This window comes from Schistocerca americana, chromosome 2 (assembly GCF_021461395.2).
Source record: "Schistocerca americana isolate TAMUIC-IGC-003095 chromosome 2, iqSchAmer2.1, whole genome shotgun sequence".
Classification (NCBI taxonomy): Eukaryota; Metazoa; Arthropoda; class Insecta; order Orthoptera; family Acrididae; genus Schistocerca; species Schistocerca americana.
This window is the reverse complement of record NC_060120.1, coordinates 132,727,576-132,754,411: the sequence shown is the minus strand read 5'-3', so window position 1 is coordinate 132,754,411 and position 26,836 is coordinate 132,727,576. Positions and strand designations below refer to the sequence as shown.

General features: G+C 42.9%; 3 protein-coding genes across 3 annotated transcripts in view; 1 reads left to right on the top strand and 2 right to left on the bottom strand.

Moving 5' to 3' along the window:
• Positions 1 to 22,241, bottom strand: part of LOC124593823 (EF-hand domain-containing family member C2-like) — a 264,643-nt gene extending 242,402 nt beyond the window's left edge. Inside the window, exons 1-2 of the mRNA XM_047132172.1 lie at positions 22,200 to 22,241; positions 21,858 to 22,046 (exon numbers count right to left, since the gene is read on the bottom strand). Of these exons, the coding sequence (XP_046988128.1) occupies positions 21,858 to 22,046; positions 22,200 to 22,241 (231 nt within the window). The remainder of the gene's footprint in view (positions 1 to 21,857; positions 22,047 to 22,199) is intronic.
• A 679-nt stretch (positions 22,242 to 22,920) lies between these two features.
• Positions 22,921 to 26,836, top strand: part of LOC124595659 (zinc finger protein DZIP1) — a 282,685-nt gene continuing 278,769 nt past the window's right edge. The window contains exons 1-3 of the mRNA XM_047134501.1: positions 22,921 to 23,262; positions 23,348 to 23,583; positions 26,439 to 26,591. Coding sequence (XP_046990457.1) covers positions 23,133 to 23,262; positions 23,348 to 23,583; positions 26,439 to 26,591 — 519 coding nt within the window. The 5' untranslated portion in view covers positions 22,921 to 23,132. The remainder of the gene's footprint in view (positions 23,263 to 23,347; positions 23,584 to 26,438; positions 26,592 to 26,836) is intronic.
• The window catches only part of LOC124595660 (dihydrofolate reductase-like), a 35,770-nt gene continuing 33,661 nt past the window's right edge, over positions 24,728 to 26,836 (bottom strand). The window contains exon 3 of the mRNA XM_047134504.1: positions 24,728 to 24,804. Within this exon, the coding sequence (XP_046990460.1) occupies positions 24,764 to 24,804 (41 nt within the window). The 3' untranslated portion in view covers positions 24,728 to 24,763. The remainder of the gene's footprint in view (positions 24,805 to 26,836) is intronic.

The following is a 26,836-nucleotide window of genomic DNA, read 5'->3' as shown; positions in this document are numbered from 1 at the left end:
ACCATTTTTCCTCCAGACCGCCATCTTGGATTATGTCACAGGAGGGACAACAGCACCCTCTGGTGGCAGTATGTGTACTATGTCAGTTGGACTCTGGACCTCATGGTGAACACACTGCCCATGGCAACTCAAATTGCTTAAATACAAACTGCCTACAAAATAAAGACGTATGTCCATCTTATCCAGCAGCCCAGCACAGAGTCCTATTCCTGCCAATTCCTAGGAAGAGGTGGCGGTGAGATGACTTAGGTTAGTGGAGGTAGCGCAAGTGATCTTTTTTCCTGCCATTTTCGTAGGTTAGTGGAGTAGCCCAAGTGACCTTTTTCCTGCCAAAATTTGAACTTCCCGCCATTTTCTGGGGGAGAGGAGGAAAGAGAGGAGGGGAGGGGATTAGGTTAATGGAATTAGCCCAATTGACCTATTTTCCCGCCAAAATTTGAACTTCCCATCAAGACATCATTGCAACATTGCCATATCTACTGTCACCTTCTTGGATCAGACATCTTAAATAAATTTGGAAACAATGGAGAGTGGGGTGACACGAACTTTGTCCTACTACTTCTAGGGTCATCGCAACGGTTCTGAGGTCACCAAACTATGTTTTTAGTCAGCATTTTTTTACCAACTAATCTTTTTGATACGCCGTCTCCGTATGATGGACGTTTCAGACCTGTACAAATATGCCCAAAGTGGGACAAAAATGGGCTAAGAAGTGTCTTAACATGCCTGAAAAGAAGTTAAAATGATCACCAGATATTTTGTAAAACTGGAAAGACTGCAAATTCAGCAAACTATTTCTAATAACATTCCTTCTCTTCTAAGATACAATTTGACTAAATGGCAAGCGATGAGCAAAGTATCCAGGAAAAGTGCAAAGCAAACAGTTTTGTGTTAAAATTATATTATGCATACTCGTTTGTTGCTTGTATGTGTCAAAGAATATAAATGTATAGAAGTAGATAAATAAACAGTCCAATCTTTACTGATTTATAGAATTCGTTTTGTATAAACAGTGCACCCTGTTGTAGCAGGGAAAGATGCGAATCTGTTCCTCTTTAAAACAGAAAAGTAACTAGCTGCCTCACTCCTCATTCCATCCTCCTCACCAAGAATTTTAGCATGGGAACATATTCAAGCTTTTTGTGCTGAAGGAGAGAAGCAGGTACAGTGATTGTGGAAGAGAGAGAAGACAGTGCTAGTGGGACAGAAAGGGAGACGCCACAGTGATGATAAGAGAGAGAGAGAGAGAGTGGCAGTGAAAGAGAAGAAGAAATAAAGACAATATCTGTGAGAGTGCAAGGGAGGGGATATACTGATGTTCAGTGAGAATACGGTCAGAGGTAGTAAAAGAGATAGAGAGATAGATGGAGATAGAAGCAGTGGGAACAAAAAAGAGAGGAGACAGTCAAAATGAAATATAGGTGAGAGGATTGGGGGGAAGGAGGGGGAGGGGGGTTCTGAACCATCCCAGACCGGCGAATTTTTATATATGGGTACAGGGGGGGGGGGCATTTTGGACTGAGATTTTAATCAGGTGAATAGAGTACAAAAAAAGTTAAACCCCAAGAATTTTTGAGCTGCCGAGATATGTTGGAAACAGTGGCAGTGTGAAAAGAAGACAAAGCGAGACAGTGCAAGTGATGAGAGAGGAGACAGTAGGAGACAGTGACAGTTGGTTATACTGGAAAACAATGGGAGAAAAAGGAGACAGAGAGAGACGTATGCAGACAGTGGCAGTGAGAGGGAGATGCTAAGTATGAAGGTTTTACTACAGGAAAGGAGACTGGGTAAAAAGATGTAGAATGTTCTATATTAAAAGAGCTCGAAAATGTCGGAATGTTTATGGTGAGGCGGCAGAATGAGACTTGAGGCTGGTGGTACTCTGTCTGTCTGTTAGAGATTTGTCAAGAGGTGCATATTTGCCTTTTTTGTGCGCCAACTGGGCCGGCCGCGGTGGCCGTGCGGTTCTGGCGCTGCAGTCCGGAACCGCGGGACTGCTACGGTCGCAGGTTCGAATCCTGCCTCGGGCATGGGTGTGTGTGATGTCCTTAGGTTAGTTACGTTTAAGTAGTTCTAAGTTCTAGGGGACTTATGACCTAAGACGTTGAGTCCCATAGTGCTCAGAACCATTTGAACCATTTTGCGCCAACTGGCTTAGTAACACTTTACTCTTCCAAAATATAAATAAAGAATCTTCCTATGAAATACCACTTCAGGCGAACTGAACAATCAACAGAATTTCAATCATACCAAGTACTACAACTCCATTGTTCCTTTCAACTCCAACAGTCTCTGTTTGCACTCCTAGTCTCTATTCGCCTTTTCACCCTCATGCAAAGAAACACATGTTGGGTGATTGGTCAGTGACCCTAGGACACAGCCACTGGGTGGTGTTGGGCTATTGGAAACAGGTCCAACTTAAGTATTAGGTGCACTGTAATTACATCACTATAAATTAAACTTTGAGGTACTCTAAAAGTTTTAAAAGCCTTCAGGTTTTTGGTGTTTGCTGCATTGTTTAAGCCATGTTTCTTTTATTTGAAATTTTAATGATCTCAGGCGCCATAGTTCCACTCTGTATATATCGATAGAAGTCGGTATAAGTTATCGTTGCTAAGTTAAGCTTCGACCTCAGTGGAGTGTCACCTTGTTTGCATCACAATGTTTACATGCGATACATCATCCGAAAGATGAAAACCGAATTTCGGAAACTGTTTTTCTCTGTCGTGTTTACATGTTAAGGTCTGAAGTGGATTTGCTACCTCAGGTAATATGGCGTCTGGAAAATAGCTAATCCAGTTTCTGATTCAGTCAACATAATCGTTGTTCCCAGGGCTCTCGGGTGTCCAGCCGGATACGATCTTTGAAGTCCCACGATATTTCGGCGAATAATCTTTCCGCCATCATGAGGTGGTTCTGATGAAATGGTCTGCCTGTCTGTCTGTCTGTCTCCCTCTGTCTTACTATAAGCCTTACTTGAAGGCTGAATTTGTAGAAGTGTTTTGTCTTTGCGACATTTGTTTCTGCTTTTTGGAGGGGAAGGGTAATGGTCCTGGCTTTTTTTGTGGGGTCCTGTCGTTTGTGAGAGATGTGTTTTATTTTCCTGGGTTATCTGGGACTAGGTAGTGAGTTTGTGAATTTTCATGTTAGTAGTAATTTGGAGGTTTTGATCCTGAATTCTCTTGAGTTGTAGTTACCAAGGAAACGTATCAGCGCATTTGGGGATTGCCTGGATCTATCGTAGAATGCTTGGGCGAGATTTTTAAAATGTATTTTAAGTGGTTCTATGTTGACGGCAGCCTGCAAGTCTGCAGTGGGCAAACGTGAGTCTACATGTATGGCTCTTTTCAAGGCTCTGTTCTATATTGCTTGCAATCTTTTTATGTGGGTTTTTGCAGCGTAGCCCCATACAGGGCAGGCGTATTCGAGGATAGGACGCACTAGATTGCAGCACACCCTAACTCCTACGCTGGCTGCTAGGCTGCTTTCTCTGTTTAGAATGGGGTATAGTACGTAGAGCCTTTCGCTTTCTTCTATCCTCAGTGCTTCTATGTGCCTACGCCATGCGAGGCATTGGTCCATAGTCACCCCGAGATACTTTACGTCGGGCCACCACTCGACGTTGCGCCTGTGGAGATGGAGGATGGGGTGTGGGCGGCGGCGTGGAGATCTCTTTCCTTTTCTATGTGTAAACATAACTGTGTAAGTTTTTTCACTGTTCGGGGTTATGCGCGATTTCTTGGCCCATCTGTCTTTTTTGTGAAGTACATTTTGTCATCGTCTTGTGACTAGGTTTCTATTTGAGCACTGTGCGAAGTAGGCAGTGTCATCAGCGTATTGCGCTGTTTCTACTGCCAGTTTGGTGGGGGTGTCTGCTGTGTATAAATTGTGTAGGATGGGTCCTATGACGCTACCTTGCGGTACTTCCGCTCGGATGCGTCTTTTTGTTGACTGTGTGTTGTCGACTTTATTGTGAAACTTAAACCTGAGAGGTAGCTTTTTATGAGTTTGACTATGGGCCCTGGGAAACCCTGCGTGTACAGTTTTTAGTAGTCCCTCGTGCCAGATCGTATCAAAAGCTTTGGCTACGTCTAGTAGGACCATTCCAAAGTAGCCTCAGTGGTTAAGGGCTTGGGTGACGGCCTCTGTCACCCTCATTAGTTGTTGTGGGGCAGAATGGCCTCTCTGAAAGCCAAACTGCGTCCTTGGGAGTACCTGCTCTCCTGCTATGTGCTGCTGTATGGGGAGAAGCAGGAGGCGTCCGTATAGTTTGCTTAGTGATGTTAGCAAACTTATTGGCCTGTAATGTCATGGAAAGATTGGATCTTTGCCTGGTTTCGCGATCGCGATCACTTCTGCATGTTCCCATTCCTTAGGGAACTTGCGTGACTGCGTGATCTCATTGAAGATGTTCGCAATGTGCGTAATCGCTACAGGGGGGGGAGTTGTTTCACCAGTTCGTTTGTGACTTTGTCGTGGCCAGGCGCCTTGCTAGTTGGTAGCGATTTTATGACTGCTACTACGTCTTCTGCGGTGAAGAGCGTTAGTGCGTCAACTTCGTCGTCTTCTATAGTGAGGAAGGCGGCCAACTGCCTCCTGACGATGGCGTCGTGTCCCCTATCCTGTGACTCTGCCGGTTGTTTTTCGAAAACGTCCGCGAGCGCTTTAGCCTTGTCAGCAGCACTGAACGCGTGGCCTCGCTCATCGTGCAGAGGGGGCATTTTTGCGCGTCTTTTGGTAGACTGTTTGGTTGTCTTCCACTTTAAAGAGTGGAGAGACGTGCGGATCATTCCTGGTTTCTGTGTTCTATGAGGGCTGCTTTCAGCTCTCTCTGGAGCCTGTTAAGCAGTCTTCTGGTGCCTGGATTTCTTGTTAGTTTCAATTCCTTCACGATCCTGTTTTTGTTCCTAATCTGAGCAAGCAGGTGCGGTGGGAGCTATTTAGAGGGGACGTCGCTTTCTGGAGGCCTGGGTGTGACTTCCTGAGCTGCTTGTAGGATCGCTCTGGTGAGGTGGTGCAGCGCCTGTTCTGTGGTTCCTGCTGTGGGAAGCGGTGTGTCAGAGGTGCCCGTGGCCAAGTCATCACGGAATTGCTCCCAGTTGGTGTGTTTGCATGGGTACTGACGCTGCATTATGGGGAGCAATTCGCCTACGTCGAGTTCGAGGACTACGGGGTTGTGGTAGGTTGACATTCTGTTCAGTGAACTTGTGGCCACAAAACCCGGTACCCCCTTTGTCATGGCTATGTCTAGGGTGCCCTCACGATTTCCGTTGAGGGGGAAATGTGTGGGTTCCTCTGGGACCCACACATAGAAGTGGTGTGCGCGCGCAAGTCGGCGGAGCTGGCGGCCAGCTCTGTTGGTGGTTCTGGAGTGCCAGTTCGGGTGTTTAGCATTGAGGTCTCCTCCAATGAGGAGTTTGCCTCTTAGCTGACCCAGTGCCGCGATGTCTTCATCTCGTATGCTCTAGGAGGGTTTGTTATATACTGCTATGGTGGTCAGTGGCCCTGCGGCTGTGGCTATCTCTATGGCAACTGACTCTAGCTGAGTGGCTGGGGAGTGGACTTGGTGGCCTATCTTGTCGGTAACTAGATTAGTCTGGCACCGAGGCTTTAATGCCTGGCTTCATGTGAGTTTCCGATACCAAACATACGTCGATGTCTTCATCTTTTAGGAATTGTCTGAATTCCTGAACCTGATGACCGTTTACATTGAAGATGCAAAAGGTTAGGCCTTGGATGTGTGTTCTATTCATTTTTGTGGAAGGTGGTGTTTATTGGGGTTGTCGCAGCGAAGTGCGAAGACATGACTGCCATAGAGGCTGAAATTTGCACAAGTTGCTTTGCTAGTTCCTGCAGCATGCCGAGAGTCTTGGTGACTGCTAAAATGATTGTGTTCATTGAACTGGGCAACTATGCAACCTGCGTGTCCTGTTGGAGGTCGGAATGGCTGCTGCATGCTGCAGGACGGACTGCAGCTATTCGTTGCAGGTCACAAATTGTGTCGTTCCTGGGCGGTCGTGCTTGCATGCCTTTTGCTTCCTTAGACTGTCGTACTGGTTCAGACGCAGGGAACACGGAATGGTGTTTGTCGCCTAATCTGTTGTCCTCTCCTGGCTGATCGGTTCTGGCTCTGGGGGACATTATTTCGACGAAGATCGGCGATTCCCTGCCTGTTCCGTGCTGGTGCGCTTGTGGTGGTAGTTGGAGCTTGTATAGTGGATGCCTGCCTAGCTGTGTTGTTCCCTGTCCTTGTTTGGGCGTGTGCTGTTCGGTTGTTTGGTTTGTAGGTGTTTTGTTGTTTTTTTCCTCTCGTGCGGTCTGTTGCCCAATTTATTACCTCACAGCCTTAGTAGCTAGCGGGGTGTCTGTCTGTTTGCAACTGACACATTTTACTTTATCTCCATTTCTTTCGTGGGGCAGTCTCGTGGTGGGAGGTGTTCTGCACAGCGCACGTATTTGGGGGGCATGTCGCAGTCTTTTGCAACTTGTGAAAGCCCTTGGCATTTGTAGCTCTGCCTGAAGCCTGTTTTTTGTCTGAGTGTCTCTACAGCCACATCTACAGCCATTACTCTGGTGACTTGAAAGATTCTCCTATTCTGAGGGGTGTCAGGGAGTGTCGCTAGGAACAGTGGCATTGTTTTCCTCCTCCCTGGTTTTCTGAGTAGCCCAACAAAGCGTACTTCAAAGCCTTGGGAGATGAGGTCTTTCCTGATGTCTTCAGTGGCTGTTTTGATATGTGTTCCCCTGAAGACTGGCTTTAGTGGCTTTTCTCTGATTATACTAAACGTGTAAAGAGAGCTGTTCCGCTCTTTTAACGCGTTTTTGACTGTGAGGTAGCCCTCTCTGTTTGACAGGGTGATTTTGATCCTGTCCCCCCCCCCCCCCCCACCCCCTGCTTACTTCGCTTGAAAGTCTCTGTTCCCTAGGGCCTCTTTGATCATGTTATTGAGGTCCGAGTATGTGGTCGGAAATCCTGCAACTATGGCTGGGATCTTGTACTTTCTAGCTGGTGGTGGCGGGCGTGTTGGTGCGCCTGTTGCCAGCACGGAAGATGGCGCAATTGCATCGAACCTGTTTTCGGTGGGAAGGTGGGTGTGGATTGTTCCTGGATGTGACTCACAGTGAGCCGTTCTTCTGGCCATTTCGAAGGGCGGCTCGTCGCCCTTCTCGTTGGCTTGCTCGCTGTCGAATGGTAGACTAATGTTCGTCTCTGGAACCGTGTCGTCGATTATCGGAATGTCCAAGGGTGCTTTTGTGGGGGCTGTTTCTTGGGCGCCTCGCTTAGCTGCAGGGGACTTCTCTAGTGAGTCTTCCGACCCCACGTTTCTTAGCAAGCCCTTGGCTATCTCTTCCGATTCCCTAACATACCTGTTTCGTTTGAGGGAACCTTCTCCTCTGTCTAGGGATTGATGTAGTGGTACCTGACCCCTGTCTGATGTCTGTCGTCTTGGTGCAGGCGTCGTTTTCGGAAGAATGTACCTATCGGTTCTGGGAGGGGGGGGGGGGGGGAATTTTCTGTTACTGTCCTATCGAGTGGAAGTTGGATGGAGGCTGGAAGAGCTCTGGTGCGTTGGCAGAGTGGGAAAATACAACAAAGACCAGGTCCACCAAGACAGAGGAAGCTCTACGGAACCCCACACTCAGTCCACCCCATAACCATGAACCTCGTCATGGAAATGATGAAGGAATTCAGGAAGGCCCAGAAGCAGAACACTCAGATCCTCGTTGTCCTTCAGGCAGCAGTCCAGCAGTCGCTCCCCTCTGTGACTTCCTCAGTAGTTTCAAAACTCCATCATGGATAGACGACCAAATATCCGAGACCTGACAATGTGCGTCTTTAACGTAAATGGCATTGTTAATCAACAGGTCAAGTTCAGAGAACTCATGAAGGAGTTCTCCATCGACATATGCTTGATGGGGGAAACCCACCTAAAACTGGGAATAAAAGCGACAGTTCCAAACTACGTTAGCTACCGTAAAGACAGGTCAACCCAAGGTGGAGGAGTGGCCATATACTTAAAAAGAGAGATCCCTCACCTCCAGGTATTCTTACCAGCTGCCAATAAAATCGAAGCAGGGGCGATGGAAGTAACCACTGCCACAGGACCCCTAACAATTGTTGCAATCTACTGATCTCCCACAAGTCGAGATAGACGAGGGAGACATAGATGCTCTAGGGCAAGTTGAAGGCAAACTCATAACAGAAGGAGACTTCAATGCCAAATACCGCAATTGGAACTCTAGAGTAATCTCCAGAGTCGGCGCCAAACTGCAACAACTAGCATGCAACCACCACTACGAAACATGGAGTCCGGTCGAGCCCACACATTTTCCAAAAAATAGAGGTAGGCTCGACATGTTAGACATAGACCTCACTAGGAGGATCGCGGTGTTTGTGGCTGCATGGACAATCAACAGAATGTCCTCTAACCACAACCCAGCGATTCTAGAGGTCGATGTGGGAGAATAGGTAGCACTCCCACGGTACCAGACGTCTTACAAACGTACAAACTGGGAGCGATACCGAGAAACTGTCGCCTCTGATATCGCTCGTGCTCCACCACCCACTGCCGAAACAGTAGAACAAGCGCTACAAGACCTAACAGGTACCATCTTGTAGGTAGTGGAAGATGCCACTCCCCCACAAAGGGACGGTCCACCCCCGCAAGTACAACTCCCAGACCATTTGTTAGCTCGAATCTGACACAAGAACAGGGTGGCAAAAGAGTGGAAGATCACCAGAAATCAGGCCACCAGGAGGCTTCTCAATCGTCTACAGAGAGAGCTGAAGGTAGCGCTCAACAAGCACAGAAACCAGCAATGGCAAAACTACCTCATAGCCCTCAAAGTGGACGATCACCCACTATGGCAAGCAACCAAGCAATTCACCAAAAGACGCATTAGGATGCCGCCACTGCACGGCGACCGGGATCTGGCCTACAGCCATACTGAAAAGGCCAACGCTCTCGCCGACACCTCTGAGAAGCAGTTTCAAGCGGCAGAACCCCAGGATAACGACACGAAGAGGTAGTCTGTCGTCAGATGGTTGTCTTCCTCAATGCTGAGGAGGACCCAGAGGACAGACCACCACTTTTCGCCCCGAAAAACGTGGCAAAAGTAATTAGGTCCCTCCATACAAAAAGGGAGCCAGGACACAACAGCGTCACCAACCAGATAGTCAAAAACCTCCCACCCTCGGCTATCGAACACCTCACGAACGTCTTCAACGAGATTACTCTTACCTGTGAGTTCCCAGCTTACCGGAAACACACGGAAGTGGTCACGATACACAAACCAGGGAAAGACCCTTTATTCCCACAGCATTATAGGCTGATTAGCCTCTTGCCAACTTTCAGCAAGATCTATGAGCGCCTCCTGAGCCTGTCGCTGGCGCATCACCATCAACCCTGAAAAGACACAAGCTATGTTGATCACCCAGACTCTCAGGAGATGTGGACTCCCTCAACCCCCCCCCCCCTTTCAGTTACACCTACATGGATCCCGATTCCCCTGGCACAGATCCACCAAGTATCTCAGCAAACCTTGGACTCAAGACTAACGTGGAAACCCCACATATACGATGTCCACAGGACGGTCTGTGCCAGAATGTCCATCCTATACCCAGTCCTCAACACAACCAGCTCCCTTCCCTGCTCTGTAGGAGTAAATGTCTATCAGGCCCTTATACGGAAAGTAATGGAGTATGTGTGTCCTGTCTCGGGATATGCGGCGAAGCAGCATCTGAACAAACTCCAGAGGCTGCAGAACCGCACCCTCAGGGGAGCTCTGCATCTACCCATGGGATTCCCCACCAACAATCTGCACGCTGCTGCCGAAATCCTCCTCCTCAAGGATAGATTCCAAGATCTAGCAAGGGCTTACTACATGAGCTCTTCCAGATCTGTAAGTAAGCTCAACCACTCCTTAGGTCGGTATGACATGTCCCATGATAAGCACAAACGCCCTATGACGATCTCCGACAGCTAAGTCTACATCTACATCTACATACATACTCCGCAATCCACCATACGGTGCGTGGCGGAGGGTACCTCATACCATAACTAGCATCTTCACTCCCTGTTCCACTCCTAAACAAAAAGAGGGAACTGCCTATAAACATCTGTATGAGCCCTAATCTCTCTTATCTTATCTTTGTGCTCTTTCCGCGAAATGTAAGTTGGCGGCAGTAAAATTGTACTGCAGTCAGCCTCAAATGCTGGTTCTCTAAATTTCCTCAGTACCGATTCACGAAAAGAACGCCTCCTTTCCTTCAAGAGACTCCCACCGGAGCTCCTGAAGCATTTCCGTAACACTCGCGTGATGATCAAACCTACCAGTAACAAATCTAGCAGCCTGCCTCTGAATTGCTTCTATGTCCTCCCTCAATCCGACCTGATAGGGATACCAAACGCTCGAGCAGTACTCAAGAATAGGTCGTATTAGTGTTTTATAAGCGGTCTCCTTTACAGATGAACCACATCTTCCCAAAATTCTACCAATGAACCGAAGACGACTATCCGCCTTCCCCACAACTGCCATTACATGCTTGACCCGCTTCATATCGCTCTGCAATGTTACGTGCAAATATTTAATCGACGTGACTGTGTCAAGTGCTACACTACTAATGGAGTATTCGAACATTACGGGATTCTTTTTCCTACTCATCTGTATTAATTTACATTTATCTATATTTAGAGTTAGCTGCCATTCTTTACACAAATCACAAATCCTGTCCAAGTTATCTTGTATCCTCCTACAGTCACTCAACGACGACACCTTCCCGTACGCCACAGCATCATCAGCGAACAGCCGCACATTGCTATCCACCCCATCCGAAAGATCATTTATGTAGATAGAAAACAACAGCGGACCTACCACACTTCCCTGGGGCACTCCAGATGATACCCTCACCGCCGATGAACACTCACCATCGAGGACAAGGTACTGGATTCTATTACTTAAGAAGTCTTCGAGCCACTCACATATTTGGGAACCAATTCCATATGCTCATACCTTAGTTAGGAGTCTGCAGTGGGTCATCGAGTCAAACGCTTTCCGGAAGTCAAGGAATATGGCATCCGTCTGATACTCTTCATCCATGGTTCGCAAGATATCATGTGAAAAAGGGCGAGTTACGTTTCGCAGGAGCGATGCTTTCTAAAGCCGTGCTGATGCATGGACAGCAACTTCTCTGTCTCAAGGAAATTAATTATATTCGAACTGAGAATATGTTCGAGAATCCTGCAACAAACCAATGTTAAGGATATTGGTCTGTAATTTTGAGGATCTGTCCCGCGATAAATGCAAGCTAAGTAAGAAGCCAATTCAGTAGAGTACTCTCTGTCAAACCGAATTGGAATCCCATCAGGACCTGGCGATTTATTTATTTTCAACCCATTCAGCTGCTTCACAACCCCAAGGATGTCTATCACTATGTCCTCCATACGGGAATCTGTACGACACTCAAACGGCGGTATGTTTGTACGATCTTCCTGCGTGAAAGATTTCTCAAATGCTAAATTTAAAATTTCAGCTTTCGTTTTGCTGTCTTCCGTTGTCAGGCCAGACTGATCAGTGAGTGACTGGATGGAAGCCTTCGACCCGCTTGCCGATTTTACTTAAGATCAGAATTTCCTTGGGTTTTCAGGAAGATCTTTTGCTAAGGTATGATGGTGGTAGTGGTTGTATGCTTCGCGCATCGCTCTTTTTACAGCAGCACGAATCTCTACTAACTTTTGCCTGTCCTCATTCTCCCGATCTTTCTTGTATCGCGAGTGCAACTGTCTTTGCTTCCTAAGCATCCTCGGAATTGCGCTGTTAAACCACGGTGGGTCTTTTCCGGCCGTAACCCACTTTTTCGGCACATACTTGTCCAATGCGTGATTTACAATGTGTTTAAAATTTGCCCATAATTCTTCCACGACCATCGTACCGGAAGTAAATGAAGTCGATTCATTTACTAAGTCGGATGCTAACAACTGCTTATCTGCTCCTTCTGGTAATACTCTCCTAGCCTTCTTGACCGACTTTTTAACTTTCGTAACCATAGACGTAATGACAACATCATGATCACTAATCCCTGTCTCAACACTTACGCCGTCGATGAGGTCTGGTCTGTTCATGGCTACCAGATCTAAAATATTTCCATTACGCGTTGGCTGTCGATTTAGCTGCTCAAGACAGTTTTCGGATAATGTGTTCAAAAGTAATCCACACGACGTCTTGCCTGTACCACCTGTAATGAATCCATAGACATCCCAGTCTATACTAGGTAAGTTGAAGTCGCCTCCGACTAATATAGCATGATCTGGGTACTTCTGCGATACAGAGTGTAGACTCCCTTTGAATGATTCTAGAACTGTCACGGTGGAACCTGGTGGCCGGTAATAACATCCAACAATTAACTTTATTTCTCCTAGCCCTGTTAAACGTGTCCAGATAACTTCACAATCACACTCTACTTCGACCTCAGTAGACACAATATTTTTGTCAACTGCAATGAAGACACCACCTCCTACGGTGTCTAATCTGTCTTTCCGAAGAGAAAAATCCCAAAATCTCCAATCCCTAATACCAATCCTTAATCCTTAAGATACCCAACATCTCGCCAACCTTAGGCAAGTACAAGACACCACCCGAACACCACCACAATACACAGACAACCAAAACAATCAAAGATAATCACATATACACAACATACATTATGGAGTAAAAGCCAACAGACTATAAACTCCTCCATACACTTCCCCAAGGAGGGAAAAGTAAAAGGTGAGAGAGAGAGAGAGAGAGAGAGAGAGCAGACAGACTGGGACTCAGCTGCTGGACTCAATGCAGTTCACTTCGTCACTGTCACTGTCGCTGTTGCCATTGGTGTACGTTGCAGACATGGCTGGTCGTGGCAAGGGAAGCAAAGCCAAGGAGAAGTCAAGATGCCGCCTTCTTGCCATCCTACTGGAGCACCTGGCCGATGAAGTGTGAAGCAGAAAGAAGAGCGAGAAGAAGAAGACACAGCAGTGCTACAAGTGCCAACAGTTTGGCCATGTAGCAGAGTCCTGTGGCAACACGGTCAGGTACATGACGTGTGTAAAGGCGCATGATACACCCAAGTGCAAAAAGCCATGAGATGCTGCTCTGAAGTGCATCAACTGCGGTGGCGCACATGCTGCAAATCATCGTCGCTGCAGCTATATCAAGAATTGGAGCAAGCAGAATAAGAAAACTGAGGCCGCTAAATCTGAAGAAGTGGCCCAACAAGACAAGGCAGCCACCCCACCCCCCTATCCAAGAATGGAAAGCGTGCCGCCCCGCCGCGAAGAAGACAACTATGATAATTTCCATGAATCGTTACAGAAAGCCACGGATGTAACCATCGCTGCACTCAAATCCGCCATGGCGGAGGATAGGGCGTCCCTGAGGGCGGAACCGGAAGAGGCGCGGCATCAGATGTGGCAACTGACCAATGCCTTGATCCTTGTAACTCACAAAGAAGAGGCGCTGAACCCCACTAGGATGGGGGTAGATGTGGAAACCCAGACGACCGCCTCTCTGGCTGACGCAGAAACGCAAGTTTCTGGAGAGGTGGTCGAGGAGGTGGCGGAGGCGGCACAGAAGCCGGAAGAAGCAGCACAAGTCGCTCCCATCACTGCTGTGGTTCAAGAAGAGGCTGCCTAACACAACCACCTATCACTGCTAGACAACCCGCAAGCTGCTAAGATGGTGATGGACATGCTAGCATATTCGCTGTGAGATGGTACATATTTGTACCTATACCATCCATATCCCTTTTACCCCTCCCAGTGTTCTCAAACCTCCATTTACCCACCAACCATATGTCTTTGGTTGGGCAGCCGCAAACCTGCACAACTTCGTCTCCAAAAAAGACCTAGCCTTGATCAATTCTCGTCCCATCTTCACGCCCTGTGATTGGCAATGCATCATCGATGTGGTACCAAGAGCGAGGATTAAGGAAAAAAACCGCTAGTCCTACTAGCACATACCAGTTATTTAATCCTGACTTGCTCAGGCAAGTCCAGTCTTTCCTCTTGTCCCAGATACAATCTCCACCCCATTATTTTTGGAGTAAATGTCAAATGACAAAGACTTCACATTTTAGGCAACCTCTGGGAGGCTGTCATTTACAGAGAACAAGGAAGGAGCAGACAGACCAGTCCATCTGAACCACATGATGATGGCGGAAAGGTTATTCGCCGAAATATCATGGGACTTCAACTATCACATCCGGCTGGACACCCGAGAGCCTTGGAAACAACACGTATGCTGGAAAGCCTCCGATCACACGACACAATCGTTATTTTTCTTCACTTAAATATTATAGGTAGACAGCTTCATGCTCAGTTTGATATTTCTGATCCTACTTCACCTCACGATTAGTCCATATTAACCGAACATTCTGAAAACAAGATGTAGCTTGAGAACCAAAGCATGTCAAGAAAAAAATCGATTGCGAAATTTGAACGCATGCAGCTAGAAGCGGATTTCGAGAACTGATTCTGAAGTGTTTATATGACCACCCAGAAGCGGTATTGGGAAACCGGTTTCCGTAATCTGGTGTTGCGGGCCCCATATAAAGTGGGGTGCATGGGGCTCCCAAAACCAGATTTCGTAACCAAATTTTTGGCTAATATGGACGGAGTGGCTTTTGTACAGTGAAGGAGAAGCAGGATATTAGACTGAAGCTCTTTGCACCTCGTCTAATTGAAGAGAGGTAGCGATTGTGCTGACTAAATCATAAACTGCAACAGCTGTTTCCCGGGAGCCATATATAACTGGGCTAGCAAATCCGCTTCAGACCTTAACATGTAAGCACGACAGCGCAAAACGGTTCCCGAAATTCGGTTTTAGTCGTTCGGAAGATGTGTCGTACATAAACGTAATGTGTGAGGTGGAAGGAGAACTTCGTCGCAACTTGTGGAGGGGCGTAAGAGAGGGGAAATGTCTGCTGCACAATGATGCATCTTTAGGCTTGCATGTGCACTGATAATCAGCAGCTATGATGTAAATTACACACGGAAGTTATAATGTTATGTGAAAGAATATCGTTAAGTTTTTCTTGTTCGAACACGTTCGTCACGCTATTTATTTTACAGTTGACACACACAACACTTCTTTGTCGTTCTTCTACGATGCTATAGCTGTTAGATCACTGCAGTTCGCAGCAGTAATAAACTTAAGATAGTCGACACATAATATATCAACATGTACCGGCAACAGGTTTGGAGCCAAAGGTCAACTTAGAATCGACAACTTAAAAAATTGGTTCGTTCCAGATACAGCTGCAATCGTTGCAACTACGCGAATGCGGCTGACGCAGGCATTCTCCAAGGTCCCATGGTTTGTGACTGAGTGAAAGCTGTTCGAATTGTGGGCAATGCACAGTTGCAAACAATTTCGACCGATCATAGGAAATTCTTCTGATTGGCTCCAAAGCTTTTACTGAGCCTGCTGCAAAGATATCAGCGCCCGCATGTGCAGAGCTTTTTACTGTTCAGTCTCGTAGTATTCACGTTGAAGATAAGAAGTTTCAAATTACTGCTACACTTTTAAAGCAACTGTATATCTCAAACTTCGTAAAATTTAATACCGTACATCCTCGTGTAATGTTATTCCTTTGAGGAGTTTTTCTGTAGAAATGTGTTGCATATATAAAGCCTGGGGAGTCAAAAGCAAAAGGATCTCACTATCTTTTAATGTCACTTTGAAAACGAGCAAATTATTTTCTTGCATACAAAGATCCGATCATAAGAGGCGAAATGGGGGGTCACATACTATACTCATTGCTATAAATGACACGCACACATTAGTGTGGCTCATTTAGAGGGGAGGTGGAATAAGTAGAGATAAGCATCCTGTGAAATTAAGCTGTATACCACATTCCTCATCAGTGAACACATTGCGGTCACTCCCCACCAATGATAATTTTTCTTCGAGTTAGATAATGTCTGACACTTTTAATGCTTCGGCACTTACTATCTTGTTGTTTATTAACACTGATACTAATTATCTGCTATGTATTGCGAATCAGCAATAAAATTTGTGTTACCAAAACCAATGAGGCAAGCTGATCAAATTTTTTCACCATATGCATATAAGCAAAATATGTGAAGGAAAACAGGATGTTGATGAGGAAAGTGGTGTCAGGAATAATGAAGAACGTCATCAGTTAACACTTTATATCACTGGTTCTCCAAGAAGTGCCGACCACAAGTGAAAAGCGGAAACGTTTGATTCAATTTCGTTCGTCATAATCGATGTTTTTGGAAATCCTTCAATTGTCGTTAATTCTTTAAATATGGTAATGAAACATTGCACCACTTACGTGTTTTTTCGTGCTCTGCACGACGCATTTCGAGAATTTCTCATCGTCATGATCAAATATTTACATATGTACGTGTGTGTTGTGCTGCCTGTCTTCCACTGTAGCCGTCTCTTTGTCGATATAAGACACTGTGCCATCTCCATCAAGCAGAAAAAAGACACACGAAAACCATCATTCATACTGTTTGTGAAATTTCACAAAGTTCGTTTTTCTGCTTAATACAATTGGCACAGTACGGTATCTTAACTTCAAAAAGACGGTACAATACAGTGTAAGAGAGCACAACACACATACAAACAGCAGTGTTGCCAACAGTATACAACCTTTTCCAACCAGATTGAGAGTAAAAAAGACTAAAAAATGCCTTAAAAGAACTAGAGTTTAAATTTTTATTCAGAAGCATAGAAATGACAATGAAACGCCACTCACTCGAGATATACACTACACAAATAACATATTTCTTACTAAACTTACCTAAATCTGGATAAGAACATCGTCTACATCATTATCGCCATCGTCCTTATGGAAAAGAGAAGGTGCAGTAGAAGCTGATGGTCTCGATTTATATGCTTCAGTTGTCCCAATTGTTCTGAGAACTGACTCAGGAAATTTGTAATTATGGCTGCACTGATTCTTTCCGCGAAGACTTGCATGAATCTCTAATATGGCATTTACCATATCTGTACGCATTCGATTCCTTATCTTCGTTTTGACGAGATTCAAATGGCTGAATATTCTTACGACCTCGCCGTTGGACCAAGAAAATATGAGCCTAGATAACGCAAATTCTGCAAGTTCTAAAAGGATTTTCAGCACTGGCATCATGGTAACTGAAAGCCTCACGCCAGAAACGACAGAACTGTTAACATTATCCCATTGGCCGACGGTCATTTTTTGCCACTGTAATTCAATTGCTGTAATTGTATCATTATCCAAGTGAGAGCTTTCTAACAGGGGATTTAAGGGTTCTTTTACCGCTACAAGCCTCTTTGAAACTGCAAGAAGAGATAATTTCCTCAATACTTCAATATTATCAGGCAATCTTTGCTGTAATTGTTTAACAAGTGAAGAAACAAATTTTACACATCTTTCTCTAATATTTTTTTTCTTCACCTTCGGTTATTTTGTTTCTAATTTCTGAATTTTTTTTCAAACAGGTATCCAAGGTATGGCATTGGATCTAGATTTTCGAAATCATTGTCAAAATATTTTCTCTGAATTGGATAGTTGGGAATGACAACTTGCTTAAGAAGAGATTGAATAAGAATTACCAGGTCATCTAATAACTTGCATGGATCCATAACATTTGACTCGAACTCCTTATTGACTCTCTGAAGACTTGAAAGGATAGGTTTCAAAAATAGCGAATTTACTAAATTAAGTTTGTCACTGAACATCAAATAGAGCAGTCCAGCTGTGTAGCATTTTTCTCTTTGCCTAACAATTTCAAAACGAGTTTTTAACTCGAGCCATTGATGAATTATTCCACATACTGAATGTTCAATAGATAACCATATTGAGTCACAAGTGTGGGAGATTTTCAGTGGCTCCTCCCCATCATTTAGGACTGAGAAAATCTGGTGGTAAAAGAGCTGTCATGAAGAAGATCGAGAAAATCAGTTGTAAGTTTCCCTAATCAAAAAGTCCAAATTTCTTGGGAGACATTCAGCAGTTGCTGCAGAGGTTGCCAACTGCATAGAACGAGAGACACACCTTATAAGTACCAAATGCAGAATCTCCCTCTAAAGTGCTTCTGTTCCTATTTCCTGCAATTTCTTTAAATCTAAATTATCTTCTTGTGAGATGTTTTACTATGATAAATTATAGCCATTGCTAGAAGTTTAGTGACACTAAAGTACTGAACATACCACCATCAACATCACTTCTCAGACCGTTCGTAAAATAGGGCCCAAGAACATTCTTGACATTAGCACTACACGTTGTACGACGTAACTTAATCTGACTTGCAATAAGACTTTCTTTGAACCTTTTTTTACACATTTCTCCTAACTCATCACAGGACATTATAGCACAATGTGCAGACATACAGAGGGCGAGTGACCCTTCAGCTTCGTAACGTTGTATGGAATCCTGAACTGGTTTAAAATGAACTTTTTGTCTGTCTTTGGGAGGAAAAGGAAGAAACTGCAGATTTATGTTTTTTTTCTGCATGATTTTCTATATCTGCTAACCGAGCTCTTACATAACAGTGACGCTCTTTACAGAATGCCTTTGTGTTATCTCCTAAAGATTGTGATAACCATTGCACAAATTTCGGTTTTTTTAACCATTCTTCCCTAAACTTTTGGGTGCATTGAGGTTTAAGTTTACCCATTTTAACAGGACTATAATCAATCACTATGACGAGAAGAACAAGCACTAAGCACAGCCACTTCTGACTCGAACTCGACAATAACTGGATAATAACAAGCAGTTTGCGTTTCGTCCAGCTGCTCGGTCCTCGACAGTAGGAATATATAATAGAAATATTATAACGTATCATGCATTACCACTTCAGTTTTTCTTACATTTAAAATAATTTTACAAAAATAAAGTATGAGAGTTCTGTACTTAAATACTTCTTGCACTCGTTATTTACATTGCCGAGTAACTGTAGCAATTAAGCTTAGGTTCGTTCGAAGAGTTGCCAGGAACCTACTTGAAGAACCAGCAAACAGGCGCTACTGCGCATACGGATCAACGTTGACGTCAAGAGCCCGTGCTTCGCGTCTGGCCTTTTCAAACGCATTTTACTGATCGACTGTCACCGAGTGACGAACAGCTGAACTTCTACAGGTGACTTTATAACAATAAATAAAAATAAAACATAAGAACAAATAAAGTGCTTACCTTGCAATTATCGTAGATACAGAAATAGTTCGGCAATTGAAAAACAATTGGAAAAACGCTGCCACGTACCCTGACTACAAACCACTTAATTACACGCATGCGCGAAACTGACAGCTTGACAGAACCAGAAAATTTTCCTCAGGTAGCATTTGGCTACTTGATGCTACTTGCCAGTTGCTCTTCAAACAGCTGGCGCCCCACTTCAAGTAGCCAAATTTGGGACCAGACGCGCTTCGAACGAGACTTCCGCTCTGCGCATGCGCGGTAGCCAGAAAGCAGCCTTTCGAACGAACGTTTTATGTTTAACAGATTTTATAGTATAAGCAGTTACAAGAAAGTAATTTCTTCTATAACCTGTTGAGCATACTGAAATGAACTAGAACGAACAAAATAAACTTTTCGAAGAATATAATATTAGAAAGACTAGAATTCAGCCAGATAATGTTTTAAAAAGACTAAATCTCCCACTAGCAAGCAGATCTTAAATTTCCCAACCAGATGGCCTTTTTTTTTTTTTTTAAAAAAAAGGATCTAATTGGGAAACAAATAAATTGGCAAAATTGACAAACAGCCCACAAAATCATCTTGAGGTTGAAGCTCTTTTGTCTGTGTTTGCTTCAACCATACACACGTTTTTGGATGGGGTCCGCCTTTAGCAAAGCACAATTTTGTTTTTGGTCCCAAATCTATGATATATTTCATGTTATAATGAATACAGTAAAAAAATCACAGAAACACAAATAAAAACAATAAGTAGACACACACACACAAAATTATTCACATAAAATTAATTAATTTCAGAGATAGCCACAACAATTTAGAAATCGTAATTTTTGCGTAAATGTTTTGTCTATATTAAGTTGTATATGGTTGCAGATGACAAACTTTAAAGAAAAACAGACATCGTAAAAATGTAGTACAGCGGGAAAACCACACTATGTGGTAAGAAGGTAAAAGTACATAATTCTACGTGCTCTTCAAAAATCTGTAACTACAATTTAAAAAGTACTACTGACATGTATATAAACAGTAAAGAACATTCCTTATGTTTAACAGCCATAAAATAAAAAAACCCACTGATGATGCTGCAACTGCACTGAAACATGTTTGGGACAAAAAACAAAATTGTGTTTTGCTTAAGGCGGACCCCATCCAAAAACATAAGCACACAAAATACTTACGCAAATATTTTCGATTGACGATGAGAATGAATTCTCGAAATGCGTAAGGCTAAGTATGAAAAAAATATGTACCCGGTGCACTGTATCATTATTTAAAGCATAAACATTTGTGCAATGCCAAGACAGCACAGGTGTCAACTAGCGCTACTGGTAGTCAGGCAACAAAAAACGCGAAATACGCGTCCGTGGAAACCTTAAGGGATCGAACTGTCGAAACGATCGCGAGACTGCGCATGCGCAATAGAGGCAGTTTTGAAAACTATCGCACTCGGTTGTGATAACCTCACTCGAACGAACCTTAAGACATCATGCCCACTTCTCGCTCTCCCCCCCTCCCCCCCCCCAAAAAAAAAACAAAAAAATTAGAAAAAAATCGACCTCATGGCTCTGGAGGGGTTGAGGGGAGGAGGTTAGAATACCTGTAAATTTGTAGAATAAGCTACTGTGAGCACTCAAAGCACTGAAAAGTGTAAATACATACATCACATCTGCAAACCACCTCATATAACAGAATCACTACCATACTGGCATAAAAAGAATAGAAGAAAGCAGTAATAATAATTCGGTGACGGCGACGTTGGTGCCACTTCACTCGCTGAAACATCAATCGCAAAATTATTTGATTATTGTAATCAAAGTATAACAGCTCCTGTAACGTTATTGTCAGTCACAGAAGATTTATTCTTCGATCTTTCTTTATTTATCCAGTAGATCGTACCACCTACAACTCAGGGGCAACAAATATATTGTCTGGAGGAGGATAAATTACATACCCCTTTTACCTATTTTTCTTGTTTCTGCCATCGTCGCGTCTCGCTCCAGTCACAAGCCATTGAGATCCTGTAATACCGTAACGAGGCAGTAGCAAGAACTCCGCTATTGCACCTGAGCGAGCTATGTAAGTAGATTTCTTAGGGTGCTGTTTGCACGAATCAACCCGCTATTGTTGCACACAGAATAGACGAACATCGGGTACCTCTCCCGATTGATTCTTAAATCGACTTTCTGACTTGTTTGTTTTTTGGTCAGCTTTTGCGCTCCTATTGTGCGTGCACCCTTCATGGGGGCCTCTCGCCAGCCACTCGGTAAAGCACTGGACCTCTTCCAGAACAACACTGAATTCTTGCGTAAGGATATCGTTAGTACCATAGCATGTCTTAGGATTTTTCACAATCTGGATAACTTCGTATTATCAAGAATACTCGCTGATTTCTTAAGCTGTGGACCAACTGAATCACTACAAATTTACAGTAAATACTACATACCACTTGCCATGAGGGAGGGATTTCGTCACTGTTACTTACCACACTTGGTAAATATCAAATATTAAAACTGTTTTAAGTCAAGCGGTAAGATCTTTAGTACCCTTTCCCCGCTGTTTCCGTAGTAGAGGGTGGCAAACGTTGCTCGTGTCAAGTCGGATGATTCAGTAAGAAATAACATTACATATCAAGTGCAAGGAAAATTGGAAATATCTTAAACTACGTTACCTGTTTGTCATATGCAATCCATGCCGGAAGTTCTGGAGCTTCAGCTGGCTTTGGTAGATTTATGCGCTTTTCTGATTCTGATTTTGTTACAGATTCTCCTCCTATTCCAGGCTTTTCTCTAACCGATAAAATCGGGAGTTTGTTGTAGAGTTCGAAATGATGTGGTTTATGAAATCTAGTCTGCCCAATCTGAAAATATTTTGTTTCGAATGAGTGCGTAGATTACGTTTTCAAAGTAAACGCAACTACTGCTACTACTACTACTAGTATCGGTAGTAGCAGTGATCGTTCTAGATGCAACTGACGAGACCAATCGTGAAAATTGTACGTAATATGACTTACCGTGTTAGTGAATGTAAATCCTGGAAGGAAGGGTAGAGGCATACTCCTTAGCATTTTGAAAGACGAAATGTTATAATGTATATAAAAGTGAGTTTTGTGAAACAACCGGAATATCAGTTTCCCGAAGCGGCGTAATTTAGTGCTTAGTTTGCTGTAGCTACGATATTACTACTGTTGCCATAACAACCAAACTGTAAATATACAAAGGCGGAAACATATCTCTAGTGGAGCGAAGAGATGTCACATCAATAAACAACACCTTACTGTGTCACGTAAAGTAACAATCTTGTTCATTAATTGTTCTCCACCGCAACATTATTGAAGTGAATGACGTCTACGAATATGAAAAAAAATCTTAAAAGAATTGGGACCAGACTGATCCATTAAAGAAGTAATCATCTTTCTTTTGAAGCTAGAAAATTTTTCGTAGTGACAACGTCATTTCAAATATTACAGTCGATGTAAACCTGTGTCTGTTGTTTGGCACTCACAGTGAGTGCACTTCTTAAGATAAACATCAAATTAGGCAGTACAAAAGTATTCATAATATTCAAGTCGGTCACTGAACTGTATTAATGTTTAAAATAAAATTAAATATATCAACGACTACAAAGATATGTGTACAACGCATTCTTCGCGTCTTCAGTCAGCACCAGATGGATATTTCAAGTGGGACACACACGTCGGTAATCGAGTTATATCGATTAGTGGCATTTCGAGGTGGACGCCAATTTGAATGAAGTTAGGAACTCAATGTGTATTGTCTAATAACTAAATAAGTTGTATGCTGTAGATAATTTAATAGCTGAGGTGTTATTCAGCGTAATAGAAAAGATACAAACCAATGATATACCAGTACAATTGAATAGATATGTACCTCTTTTGTATAATGGCAAGGTTATTTCGTCTTTCGTAAAGGCCAAAATAAGAGAGATGATATTAAAAGCTGAAATACTGACGATGGATGAGGTTTCTAGGACACCTGAATATTATGCCAAAATCGCAAGAGACGCAGGTTTTTACTTTTGTCTGAAGCAAGGACGTATTGACTGGAATAAAATAAGTAAGGGTCTTGTGACATAATCAGATGAATGGAGTTGATGATTTAGATTCCAAATTATGCCTGTTTTGCTCATACTTCTTTACAGATGCGATCGACATCGACCGAGTAGTACAAGAGAGAGATATAGTTACAATACGAGCCAATCTTTTCAACATAACGAATTACAGTTTGGAAACAGAATATGATGTTAGGGTATTGGATCCGAGTTTTGTGAAGCTTTTTAAATTGGCGCAGCTGTCAGTTGATTATCTCGGGTTTATGGAAGAATATACGAGTAAGCAAATGATTAAAATTCAAGCTCAACTGAATACGGCGTTGGAGGTAAGTTAAAGGCATTTAGCAGTAGTTGGTTTGTCGGTATTTGTCTCCACATATCGTTTCCAGAGCTGGAAAGGTCCTAGTTGTAAAAGATTGATACGAAAATATCGAGGATTAGCAGAGCACCAGATGGCAGATAGTTCATAGTAGCTACTGGGTATTCGTGATTGTTGACTTAAATGCCTACCAGTAACGTGCACTTTTGCAGTTTTCATTCATTAATGTCTTATGATTTCATATTCTAGGGCAATTTGTCACTGAAGGAAAAAAATTGTCACACACTTCAATTTATTATCATCCATTTTATCATTTACATATTGTAGGAATTGTCATATAGAAAGAGAGAGCATGATTTATGTTTTAACAATTAAGGGAAATAACGTTTTCTTAATTACACACAAGTATGTAATATGAATAATAGGTGGTGTGCCCACTATAAGCTCTTGTGGACAGCTCATTAAACAGTTGACAGTATTGACATCTTCACAGTGCATCTACACCAATGTAAACCTTATTGTTAATAATGAGTCACAATTAGGAAACCAAAGTAATATTCATAAGCATAACACCAGAAGGAGAAATGATGTACACTGTCAATTACTCACCCTTAGTGTAGCATAGAAAAGAGTGAGGGTATTGAGCCATAAAAATCTTTGGTCTCATATCCAGTGATGTGAACAATTTAATATGTGAAAAAATAAATGTAACACAGTAGCAGTGTCTGAGAGCAAAGAGCTGCAACTTAAAAACTTCTGTAAATGTTCAGCCTGTTGCCAATTTTTCCAGTGAGAAAGTATATGAGTATTGTAAAAGTGACTCATTCCACATGTAGACAGAGGTCGCAGTAACAATAAAACAGTGTTTCATACAGTAGGCCTAAACCACAGTTCCTATGCAGACAGTTAGAAAGTGGAGCTTGCTTCAAAATAGTAATAGTCAATGGGTTTAGACCTGCAACACATCACTTCAGATTGTAATGCAGCCAGAAGAATAGAAATACACTGTACAGCAGTGTTATTTAACAGTAAAAGACGTGGAATAGCGAAATGCTGCTGTTAGTCTGTCAGCCAAGTAATGTTATGAACTGATTCTGCTCTGTTGTTTCAGAGTTCCTTGGAGATTTTAGACAGATCTGTAAACTGTGTTTGCTGTAGTAACAATGATTTGTAGCATAGCCATCAGGCTACTTTTGTCCCACACTTAACCCAGTTTTTGCTGTAAGAGCTAAAACAACAAAAAACATATATTAGATAAAGGACAAGACTCTAATCACTAGTTTGATACATATTCTGTACAAATATTATACAAAAGCTACAAGAAGTAATGGAGGGGAGGTCCCATAGTGTAACTATTATTGAATTTTGTATATCTCAATTGGTCAAAAAACCTGTGTATCAGACCAACTGATGTCTGTGGCTAAATGGATTGTGATTGACGTAAACACGGCCTGTCACTCCTCGAGTAAAGTGTAAAGGACAAATGAATACACATTGGTTTATCGTTGTCGCTGTTTTGTAATGACAGTTAAGAGGTATAGAAATAATATCTATACTAGCAGTTAATTGATACAGGAAAACCGAAGGATAGAAATTGTATGTATTTTCCTAAAGTAATCATAATCTCTTTCTTCATTATGTTGATGACAATTATACAATTCACTAAGATAGTAGACATAGGCTAACTTATTTTTACTTTCACGTACTGCCCTATGTTATAGAAAGTAGCTTTCCCCTCAGTCCATTTGCTATTTGAAACGGAAAGGGAACGATTAGCAGTTGTCAGGGTACACTCTGCTATTCACCGTATCGTGGCTTGCTGATTATTTGTGTAGATGTAGGTAAAGATATTTGAATGAGTGGTTGAGAAATAATTATGAATGCAATCTCAAACATATTGTTTAAATTAAACATGTTATAAATGCAAAAAAAAAAAAGAAAAAAATGAACTGCCAACACACAATGACTAACAATATGATAAGGAACTGAACATAGGTCTTCAACATTCATCAAGTAATGTGCTTATGGAAGTTTATGGTATTCTTGACATACTGTATTAAAACAATGTGCTGGGCGGGAACTCAGATCAGGACAATTTCTGTTTTCAGGGAACATTTTAACACTCTGACACAAAGCTTCATTTTTTTTTTAGAGCTTGCTCCTAAATCTCCAAATTCCACACATGCTCTGTTAAAAAAATTCTTGGTTGATTACAGCTATCAGAAGAAAGATGATCAGGGTTCAATTCGTGGTGTGAAGCTTCGTGTCAGGAAAGGTTATTTAAGGTAATGGTCCACAGCAGAGTGGATGTTTTGTCATTTGTGCTGATTCCTTCAGTAGGCATTGTTAATTTGTTATTTCCTTGTTAGCCTTTTACAAATTATGTGAGTCAATTGATACCAGATGTACATTTTGTATCATGACACGATGATGAGGCATGTGACATCATACATGTGCTAACAGGAGGAGAACAGAAAACTGACAATCTCTTTTTCTGTGTTTATATTTTTTGCAATGCATGTAGGGTGACAGACTGCTGTCTAGTCTAGCTCAAGCTTAGGCTGAAAGGTGGCAGTTTGGTTGAGAGCTGGTGAAGCGTAACTGTGTCTTTCATGTAGTTGCCAGGTGATAAACTAGTCTCTTAGTTTGGCACCTGACCATCTTTCGGCACTTGAGAGTACCCTGCCCCTGACGCTGACAGATCCAGAGTAATGTGCCAACCCTGTGAAGATATGGGAATAAAGCCACTAAGAAGAAGAGGAAGACACTAGTCTCTTTAGCTTGCTACTATGAAAATGCTTAACGAGTGTGTTCTAAGTACCAGTAGGAGTGTAACAGATGTACCATTGTATTGTGTTACAGGAAAATGAGAAGCTTAAGAATGAATGCAGGAGAAGAAATGAAGAATTAAAGTATATGAAGAAAAGCTTGAAAGAGAGGGAAAATATGAAAAAAGTTCTGGATCAGTACCACAAGACTCAGTACTATATGAATTTTATTTCGCAATGTTTCAAGGTAGGTAAGTTACCAACCATCCTTAAACGTGACTTGTAAAGTTGCAGTTGAGTCTATATGCAAGCTATGTTTTAGTTCCGGTTGGATGTCTGCCTCATGCTAGCCACAGGTTTGTCTGACAACTGCTTTGAACAGCATGTTTCATTATTTGTTTGCTATTTCCTTGTACCATATACTTTCTCAGAATTAGTCTCTTAATTGGTGGCTGTAAGAGCTTTTCCAGATTTGTGCTGTTCATTCACACA